The sequence below is a fragment of the Eurypyga helias genome, unplaced genomic scaffold (genome assembly GCF_000690775.1).
Source record: "Eurypyga helias isolate BGI_N326 unplaced genomic scaffold, ASM69077v1 scaffold6016, whole genome shotgun sequence".
Classification (NCBI taxonomy): domain Eukaryota; kingdom Metazoa; phylum Chordata; class Aves; order Eurypygiformes; family Eurypygidae; genus Eurypyga; species Eurypyga helias.
In genome coordinates this window covers 12,221-23,634 of record NW_010255879.1, presented here as the reverse complement: position 1 = coordinate 23,634, position 11,414 = coordinate 12,221, and the positions used below count along the sequence as shown (strand labels likewise).

At 36.1% G+C, this 11,414-nt stretch overlaps 1 protein-coding gene across 1 annotated transcript in view; it reads left to right on the top strand.

Annotated features, from left to right (window-relative positions):
• Nucleotides 1–2,585: 2,585 nt before the first annotated feature.
• LOC104511008 (retinal dehydrogenase 1-like) overlaps nucleotides 2,586–11,414 on the top strand; it is a gene marked incomplete at its 3' end in the record, with an annotated part of 19,904 nt that continues 11,075 nt past the window's right edge. Inside the window, exon 1 of the mRNA XM_010153448.1 lies at nucleotides 2,586–2,744. Within this exon, the coding sequence (XP_010151750.1) occupies nucleotides 2,655–2,744 (90 nt within the window). The remainder of the gene's footprint in view (nucleotides 2,745–11,414) is intronic.

Below are 11,414 nucleotides of genomic sequence, written 5' to 3'. Positions count from 1 at the left end.
GGAATGCTTGTTTGGTAAGTTATTAATATTTTTTAATCCCTGTAAAAAAACACATGGGGAAATGATTTACAGCTTCTTACAGCATAAAACTTTCATTTTACTTGCAGACAGAGAATTACATAAGTCAGACCAAAGTTTATGAAGCTCTCAATCTTGTGTTTTAGCTCTGTCAATGTCGTGCACCAATACAACTCATAGTTTAATTACAGTCTGCATTGTGAACCACTATGTTTCATTTGTTCCTCTTCGATCTTGTATGCAACAAGTGAAATCAGTAGGTTATGAGAGGAATATTACGCATTAAAGTCTAGAAAGTAGTATCACATAGTCATATCTCATGTAGTTCTTCAGGGTGTAGAGTGGCTAAGGTTCATTCATTAGTCATGAAAAGATAACAAGTAACAATGAAATCATTGACCAAAGGAGGGAAAAAATAGACAGAATCTAACATTTTCCAAGAAATATTAACAACAAAACTATGTAAACTTTCACACAAATTATCTGTAATATACGACTGTTCTGTAATCCAGTATTTGACAGAACAGTAGAGTCCACTAAAATTACAGTGCTTGAAGCGTACATTTTTATTTAAGCGAAATGTGTGAGAGTGGTGATGGGGAAAACATCACAGAATGTAAATAGCAGGAAGCTGTAATAAACAGCAGCATGGGATGTGAGGAAAAGGAAATAATTTCTCCACTTGGCTAAAAGGAATCCTAGACTGAAAGTGAATAGGAAAGTTATACAATTGGGATGGTCATGAACAGGTCGTCTAAGCAATAGTTAGAATTTCCTAGAAAAAGGGAGGGGAGTCAGGCATTCATAGATATGAGAACACAGGGAAGTTAAAGGAATTATTGACATTAATGGTAATGCTTGGAGCCAGTCTCAACAGATAAGGCCCAATGATAGGACAAGCAAATTGCTCAAGATAGCAATTTCAGAGAGAAGACTTTTTTAACAATACACAAGATTTAGAGAGAAAAGAAAAGACTCTCAGGAAGCATGGTAGTGAAGGTGATTCATGCAATCTAAGAGTGAAAGAGGGAAACAGAAAGGAAGAAAGAGGGTAAAGTATGTGTTAAATGAATGAATGGTGTGGAAAATAAAACAATGATTACCATTCTGTTTGGAAAAGTTTGGAAAAGTTGAAACTTCACCCAAGGTAGTATCTCTAAAACCTGTCTAAGCAGATTTCAGACTGTCCCAATAGATATGAGAAAAGGATAAATGCTATAATTTTCCAAAGAAGTTATAATAATTCACTTTATTGTTAGAGTATCAGATTATAGATTATTAGAGATTATTAGAGTAGACCCCAATGTTTAAACCAGGGAAAAAAACAAACAAACAAAAAAAAACCCCAAACCAAAAGCAAACAAACAAACAAAAAAAAAAAACACAGAAAAATCTGCTGCATAAAGATAGAACTGAAAAGCTATATTGCAAATAAAAGTGAACAAATCTTATTTAGACATTGCCTTTTTTCATGAGACTGAAAGATGACAATCTCTCAGTCAGGCAAACATTGTAACCCAAAATGTTAAGGTCTGAAAGTGCAGCACAAAAAACTTTCAAATGTACCATTCTACTTTCAAGCTCAAGCTCTTGAGCTTGCCGTCTGAGATGGAAGAGCTGAAGGATACATCCAAAAAGAAGTAACTGAGCTGGTAAACTTGGATATCATGGTATTATAGCAATGAGAATGGGCACACTTCATTCATGTGACAGAGTGAATGGCTGACATTTGTTCATGTCCGCATAGCTCTTAGAGATTACTATTGTGAGAAACTAGTTCTCTCTTACCCAGAAATTACTTGGATTTTTCTAAAGGCCATAAAGTCTTGCTCCAACCATATGTCCAAACACAAAAATCATCAATGATAATTATGCCATACTCTTTAATTCAGAAAGTATGTTACATATAACTAATAAGTTGTAAGATTAATCTCATTATTATAATCTCAACAGTTAAAAGCAAAAAAGCCTCCATTGCCAGATGGTTTAGATGATGCCTGATACATGAATTAACTGAGTGAGCTTTTCAAGCATCTGTATAGTCTCAATAAAAGAAATAATATCATTTCTCTTTATAACTATACTATTATAATGTACCCTGAATGTATTAAAGCATAACTTAAGGTGGCTTTTATTGTAGTGAATACTTTCTAGCTTTGGGAATTATTCCTGCCAACCTTCTAGTGAGAAGGACTTAGTTTGTTTCCAGAGCTAACAAGTCTGTCTTTTCCTTCAGAGCTGCCCTCAAGTACTTGAAGAACCTAATTTAAAATCTGGGGATCTGCCTGCTGAGAGGAAGCAATTTTAGAGGTAAAACAAGGAGGTCTTAAACTGTGTCCCGGTAAGAAATTTGTAGTATCCGTCTAAATAGATTGTTTCAGCAGCATTGCTTCATTGATGTCTCAGCTCGGTGAAAAGACTGTTGCTTTTGGTCTTAAAAATAAGTAGTGTCATTTTCTCTTTGCAATGAATTCTTTCATCCAATCGTATTCGCGTATGCAAATACACCATAGCTGGTACAGATAAAAAAGCACAAATAAAGCTAAGAGCTCAGTCAGGACAAAAATCACTGTGCTTCCCTTATCCCTCATTTCACCTGTGTTTCAGGAACGTCCTCAGACTCCTCAACTGAAAATATGAAGAAGCAAGGTTCAGAAAGCAATCCTGGTCCAGTTTTGCCAGCACTGCCAGAACCACTCAAAGACCTGAAAATTAAGTACACCAAGGTTAGTAGCATTCATGTTTCTTAATTTTTCTTACACATTCAGCTCAGACAGTAGGATGTTCTCATTTTAATCTTATATGAACCACTAAAGAAACTGTAAATGAGCGATTAAAATATTTATTCTGGCCTGTTTCTCATATTATACATATTAGCAATTAATGCTCAGCGATCCTTTTAACCTATGCGTTTCAGGAGATGTGCAACTGTGATAGAATCATTCCACATTTCACTTGGGGTGGGTGTTATTTTTCTCCTGAAACAAACTTTCTGCAGTGATAAGTTTCTCAGAAAATAAAGATGGAACAAAGAAGAAAGTTTCTATTATTACCTTATTTTTCAGAACAGCAAGAACAAATTAAAATGTTAGCATATTACATCATATTACAATCAGATTTAAATAGTTATACAAAATAAGCTTGTGTGGACAAGGATTTGTGAAAATGAAACTAAAGTAAAATTTATTCCACTCACGTATTTTCCTTAGAGATAATGAATCTGTTTTTCAGCTTAAACAAGTAACTATCGATAAAACAGATAAAGTCTACCATCACTAATTACTCAGTATTATAATAAACTTTTTGTAATAGCAAATGCTTTCCTTATGCATTTAGAAACATGCAGATAAGGAAGGTCTGAATCCAGACTTGTGTTCTCAGCTTGAAAAGACCCTTTGCCTGGTTTATATCATAATACACAGATATCTGCAAGAACTTCGAACAAACTGTTGTCAGAAATTATTGAGATTCCACTCTCTGAAACATTCAGATAGAACAATTGATCAGAAAGGACCTCTTCTTTTTGGAGACTCCTCAGTTACTGTTTGGGGTTTTTTTCTTGTTGCCATTGCACTGGAATAAATATTTTTTTCTAATATCACTGCTTATTTTCTTTTTGAAAATAAGGTGTTCAACAATTATTTAGATAGTGCTTTTCAATTCCATTCTAACTTTTTTTTTTTTTCATGGAAAAGCTCTAACCAGAGATCAGTGCGTATCTTTCTTGAATAAATCACACAGGACCTTACTTTGTAAATATTTAACATGCTACGAAAGCTATGTAGTTCTGCCATGTGATAGCTCTCTATTGCTCTTCCTGTCTTGGGATAAAAAAAAAAAACAACAAAACAAAACAAACAAAAAAACCCCAACTCAACTCAGAGAAGAAACTTTTGTACTTAGGTCACAGTGGTGTTCTAGAAATTGCAGGTCTATTTGTTTGATTTTTATTTTTCCAAATTTTATTTTTCATATTTTTTCATATGAGCAAAATGCCAGCTCAGAAATCTAACTGTGAAGAGACCAATTTCTGCAAACATTTCTATTCTTCTAAAATATTTAGTTTGCCAAAACCTATTCAATTAATAAAAAAAAGAAACCACAAGGCAGCCAGCAAGGCTGAAATGTCTATAGTGTGCAATTAAGGAGAATGTCTGATAACAAATCCTTGTTTCTTTTGCCTTGAAAATAGATACTATTTCCTTAAAAACTGCAGATAATGTGTAACTGCTGAAGTGTATTGAACTTATTCACAAAAGTGTGTACATGCAAGCAATCAAATCCAGTACACCCTTGCATATGCTTGATTTTCACAATGTTTTCCTTCTCTCTTCCAATATCACACAGGATTGTCTAAAAGCCATAACAGTGTGCTGAGGGACAGGGAGATGAGATAATAGATATGTCATCCCATACGCAGCAGTTGTCCCACCATTTAATAATGCCTTTCTACTCTTGTCTTCTTACCCATGCTGTTCTTCTCCTGTCCCATGCAAGTTAGAATGTGGGGTGTGGGATTGTTTTGACTACTTATGTTGGAGGGATCAAGATGAGAGAAGCATTAATTACTCCTGGTAATCTTTCTGTCTGAAACACCTGGGATATCAGCAAACCCCTAGCTCTAGAAACACTATTTTCCTATTTTATACTGTTGTATACTATCAACTGTCATGACACTTGGATCTGAAGAAAGGTCTAGCAGGAGATGTTCCAAGGACTTTCCTCTTTACTTAACACTCTATCTTATTTTCTATGAGAGGGGTAATTCTGGGCCTTTTATAGAGATCATTTAACTAAGTATTTCCATATGAGGATGGATCTATAGGTTCGTATAGCTACATTTTAAATTATGTCTTTCACATAGAGCATAAAACTAAGCACTCTTCAGGGAATTTCAGTTTCAAGAATGAAATTGAATGCATTTTAAATAGCTAAATTGGCTTGGATATTGAAGCACAAACTGATCGTGAATTCATATCTGAATCTCCTTTAAAGATATTTCAGTGAACTGAATGAGTGTTGGTAGCTGGCTAAAACTGTATTAGTAAATATTTTACTTAGTTAACATTGAAGAATTAGAAAATGATTCCTTGACAAATTATTTCTGTCATGATGCTTTCACGTACACTAAGCCCTGTGGTGCTTCTTTAACCAGAGAAACTCAGATTAGTTAATTATTAGGTTGTCAAATTACATGAGGGGGAAAAAACAGCAGCACATTCTCTCACTAAGCTGCGTGCAGAATATCAGAAAGTGTGGAAGGGCAAGCCACTCTGAGTGAAGTACAATTGTAGATGAGTATCAAATATGTTGCAATCACCAGCTTCACAAAAAGGATGAGGGGTAAACACACAGAAATTTAATTAGAATATCTGGGGAAAGGTAATCAGCTGTAAAGTTACTATAAAAACATACTCATTTTAAGATAGAGTTGACTTTGTAGATACAAAGACTGTAGCTGACAAATCAAAAGGTTTAAATAAATAATGAAGAGTAAGTATGTTCTCTGACTATTAGTCCATTGCAGCAGTAAAACGTAATTCGTGCATCAATAATATAATACAATTCTAATGGGGGAAAAAGTTACATGAAATACTGGCCAAATACCAAAATCTTGTAAAGAAAATCCTGGGGAAAAATAGAGGTATCACAGCAGGCATCCTATATTGATATGTTTGTTCAAAGCTTACAATTTCAACCTTTAGTATTTCCTTAAATAATTTCACACATTTTAACTCTATTGCTCAAAGAATACCCTGAGACTCCATGACATATTTTAGGACTAGCCAATCAGAATTTATAGCACTTGAAATGAGCCTCCTCTTGGGTCACAAATCTCTTTCAGGTTTAGATGTAAATGCCAGATTAACTGTTGTTGTCAAACTCAAGAATACTTGAATGACTCTCATAATCCTAAGAGTGAGTGTGAATAGGGGCCAGAACTTTTCAGCACTGAACATCACCTCACCTGAGTGATGGTCCGTTGCCTCCAGCATGAGAGAGCCCAGCCACAGCCCTGGTGCCTCCTCACTGTTCCTGGCCTCTAAAGCAATGCTGGTGGTGTTATTCCCTGGCATCTCTGTAGTATGAATTATAGTTTATAACAGTAATAGTGAAATACATAAAAATTCTCCCATGGCAAAGAATAAGTTTATAGACAGATGCTGAATATTGCATCATGTATAGGATCTTTGCAACATGAGAAGTATTTTCCTCTCTAAACTGCATTTCTAAGTCACTTTTACAGAAGCACTGAAGTCTGAAACCCTGTACAGTCTTTGCACAATATTGAATACACAAAAAAGGGATCCTTATTCACAGGAAGACACAGCAAGAAGTCATGTTTCATAAGGTGGTGGTACCTAATATAAAGGCTGTAAAATCAATTTAGTCAGAGCTATGGTGTGGTCATTCCGAGATAAAACTTTCTGGAGTCAAAGTTTCTTCCTCATGCAGCACAGACACGAATATGGCAGATCCCATCTAGCAGATACTTTAAAAAATGAACCCACAGTCCCTTCAAAATATTCAAATGCTGAAGGGAAAAAAAACCCAAACCAAACCCAAACATAAAAACCCTACAAAAACCAAACAAACACAACATTAGGATGACAGAGAAAGATAAAGAGCAGGTCTTGTCTCCCCATTCTCTGATCAGGTCATCTGAGTGACCAAATCAGCTGCCTGAACAATGACAGAGATACTGTAGTCTTGCAGGTAACTTCAACTCCAAATGGTGATTTGATCAGATTATCTAAACTGAAATTAATGATTTCAGAGAATCACGATTTTATTGCATTCCAGGACACTGGGAAATAAAGACAGACAGAGGATTTTTGACATGAGACTGTTACTGGAGTCTATTATGAATATTAAACTTCAGTAGTGTACAATCTTGTCTATAAGAAATGTGTATTTCCACGTCTAGTGCAAAGAAGTCTTGAAAGTCATTAATTCTTTAGATTGCTGAAATAAAACCCATCTTCTCTCCTAAAAGTACTAGTGAAATGACAGTTATAAAATGCCTACAACAGCATTTCTAAATCCTTGCAAGATAAATTTGCAGCTCTAAATCTCATAGACCATAGTCAGTCATCACAGACAACCCCCGGAACAGCATGTGCTGGACAAGGGTAGGTCTTTTACATTTATGTCTCACAACCCAGCACAAAAAGAATCTGAGCTTCCAGTGGAGTTCTGCTTGACAAGCAAAACACTCTAACTTATTGCAAGATGATTGCAAATGGTGTTTTTCAGGAGGGCAGGAGAGTTGCCAGAGGTTGCTATTGGCTGGTACTTCAATGTTGCCTGGATTTAGAGATCCACATCCTTTTTGCAGCATAGACTCCACAGCATTAAATGAGCGGCATGCACATTTATCAGCACAGCAGCCTGCAATGTATGTAGTACTGCTTACATGGACAGTTTTGACTTTTTCCTTCTCTGTCTTGGCTTTCATACCTGCATATGCAGGACTACTATCTAGCTTATGGAAGACATCTGGATAGTTTGATTTATACAGCCTTGATACAATGTTGTGTATATATTTAACATAATGAAGTTATCTTTTAAATGGGAATGCTATTAGAAACATTAATAAGAAAGGTATTCTAAACTAGTATTATGGGTGATATTGGATGGTACAATAAATGTAGTATTTAAACAAATACTTTAAAAACTTCCAAAAATGGTATGCTTTGCTATTATTCCTTTCAGAGACAGATATGAATTTGGCATACTGTAACATCATAGCAGTGTTATGTTAATATTTACCTTTTACTTTGTCTCTTTCCTTGGCAATGTAGCTAGTTACTAAAGATGGCATTTTTCACATTAACCGTTTAACTGCTGTCTCTGCCCTTGTGTAAGTCAGAATTTTCTGTGGATATGCTTATAATCAACTTCATCATATATATGAAATTTTCAGGGACTTAGATTTTTTTTTTTCACTGACAGTTTTTGTTAAACAGGAGTTTGCTGGTCCACCTTGATGGTTGGAGGCAGAAATGACACTCTGTGTATGGTGCCCACATATAAACAAGTCGAAACATACAGGAATTCATTCATAGCAAATTGTTAGCATATGCATTTCAAGAAAATCTGTTTATTGATCTTCACAGTGATTACCAATCTGTTCACCAATTATTAATCACCACCCTGACAGTCAATGTAAGCACTTTCAGTACTATGCAAAAAATCTCTTCTCTGAAAGCTGTCATCCTTTCATAACATATGTGGTTGCTGGGGTAGGGTTTAAATCCCAGGTCTGTATGACAAAAAAACATCTATCCTGCAGTTTTGGTGTTCTGACTTTGTCATGTCCTGAGTCAGCTATCATTTGCTTTGCTTTGCTTTCCCCAAAGTGCTTTCTGCAAGCTAAGTGCCAGTGACTGAAGGTTGGACAAGATGCTGTGAATCTAATGATAGGCACAGTTTGAGCACAAAATACCTGGTACTGTCAGTCAGAGACTGCCATGGCCTCAATGATGAGCATGATCAAGATCTCACACATATGCCTGCAATGCAGAAGCGCTATAAGGGATCAAGAAGGGAGGACTCCAGCCCATCAGCAGCAGGAAGGTGGGCTCAGGCACTGGGTGGGCAGCTTAGGGTGATGACCCCTTTTCAGCACTGAACCGAACCCAGAGATCGCAGAGATGGTTAGTCAGAGGATGACAAGTACAGTTAACATTGAACTGTATGCATTATAACATCCAGTTTAAAGAATAACCTACACAACACTTGCTAGCAATGTCTTCTGCTCTTTTCAACATCTGTGCCATTATCAGATTTTTCTGGTGTGGTTTTCCTTTCTGTTTCAAGTCTAACCTACATAATCAGGATTAAAAAGTTAACTGACAATTTCACCATCAGTGTCTCAGAGATGGCAGGCTTTAGGGTAGCACAGATCTTGTGCACCTATGGGTAAGGCCCAAGTTATATTCTGTGTTTGTGAACAGAGATAAGTACCTCAAATTTCACCCAGACATCCTTAGCCTTTATTCCTCTTGTCTTCTAAATTTCCAGCTATATAACTTCTCAGCAATTACAAATAAAGCAGAGCATACTTTCAGTAGCTTGTTTTATTATCACTCAGCAACTGAATCAATTTGTTTATATCATCATTAATATGACAGAAGAGAAAATTCAGAACTATTACAGTTATTTTAACAATGTTATGAAGTACATCTTTTAAAAGATAACGTCTACCTTTTCATAGTAGTGTGTATGGTACTTTACAACTGAAAAATAATGATTTTTCAGGAACAATTGCAGTGGCTTCTTTTCTTGTTCATTTGTTTGCTGTAATGGAAAAGCAGACTAATTTCTACAGATTTCATCAACAGTCATCTTAATATTCAGTAACCAAAAACCTAGAAAGACACAGGACAGTTTACTCCTGAAACCCTTGAAAGAGAAGGAAAGTGCCATACCAAACAGACAACAAAATTAATAAACAAAGCAGACTTGGTGGGAGTCTTGTGATGTCTTTGGAGGAAGTATTCTTGAATGACACTGATGCCATCTAGACTTTAGAAGGACTTCAAACATTTAATTATTCCTTCAGCTGTAACAGTACCTTTGCCAAGTATTTATCCCATATAAAAGGGCCTAGGTTTGAATTTCTGGGGTTATTATACCACAAAAGGTTACGGATCATAACAATTCAACATGGGAAATAACAATGCCCACCTTACTTGTTTAGTTTTTGTTCTAAGTGCACCAGCAATGTTGCAATCAAGGGGTGACGGTATTTGTTCCAGCCATACAATGTAAATTCCGTACACAGTGTGCTTTCAGCCAGTATAAAAGTTTACTCTTTGAGCAAGGACACTGTTCCTAACTTTTATTAAATCAACTTTGGGTATCAATTTCATTGCTGCTGGGTAAGCTGTTACGATTAACTAGCTGCTGTGCAACTGTGCTCTTTTGTGCTTTTTAGTAGCTAGCTGTATGCTTTGTACTTCAGGGAAATCTTGAAATAAAAATGTTACATAAAAATACAGAATATTCCAGGATGATTGAGCACAGCACAACTTTAGTTTATTTTCTTGGTTTTAATGTTAGACTTTTTCCAGTCCTTGTAATGTAAAAGTCTGTACAAAACAGTTAAATGAAGAATGCACACTGGCCTTGTTTGCCTAGCACAAGGAAAACAAGAAACCAACAAAACCAAGGAAACCAAAGAAAAAATACAGAAGTAACTTCACCTTTCAAAAGCAGGAAATGCACCATGCGTTGAACATCAAAACCTGAGAGGTTAGAATTCCTCATGTTTTGCAGAGAAACTTTCAGACAGGGAGGGGAGGGAAAAGAGCACTCCCAGCCCCCTCCGCCCCCCAACACGCACACACACTCGTGACCATGAGCTGTAATCTTGCCAAGGTGTGGGGGCATGTGCACTGTCAGCACCTACATACGCCATATCTTTGCATGATTATATTCACATGCTGAGTGCAAGATTATGGTAATACGGCATAACCCTTCTTCTGTACCCATAGTATAACCCTTGGGGAATAACAAGCATTGTGAGCTGAGAATGTTCAGATTGTGATCCTGCAAATAGTCTTTCCAAAGGAGGAGTATGAAATAGCTTTGAAAACTATGACCAGCAGCACCACTTTCCCATATATTTTCATATAGGACCGAATAAGTATTATAGGATTGTATGTGTAGCTGAGGATGACAGTCATCTTTTGCCCATAAGCCCCCCATTAAATTCCTGTCCTTGTCAGCTCTTGGACATTTTAATCTGGCAACTGTAAACATTTTGGTATGTGCTGGTTCAATCTGGAAGGATAGTCCTCCTTTGTAAGATTATAACAGGCAGAAAAACAGCAATTAGAGAAATAGGTGTATGTGATTTGATCAGGAGAGTAATTAAACTCTTTTTTCAGGGCAACAATTGCATATGGGAGAGGGCATTTCTCCCAGTATGTGCTGTGAAGTATGTTTTTAAGATAGTGCCCTTAGTGAAATACACCAACTAGCAACAGCAAGGACAGTGTAGGCTTTCTCTAAGTTTGCTAACAGGGAATGCATCCATCATTTCCTCTTGATTTGTGATTGCTACCTTTATTTAATGAAGTAAATTCTGCTTTTCCCATAAAAGATTAAAAGATTAACAGCATTATGTTTTTGCTTTTAAATTTTGGTTAGGATCACATTCAATGAAGCCCCAATCTGCGAAGCCAAGGGATTTTGATGTAAAATAAAAATACCCTCCCTTAATCTCTAATTTTTTTTTTTCTCCTGTAACATGAATACAGAGAACTATACTTGCTTGATTTTTACCCTGTTTAAATAGTTCTTTCTTTGTTTCACTCAGTTATTGTGGTGGGGTTTGTTTAGTCAACTTTAATTTCAGAAAAATCATATTATTGGTCATTTTTTGT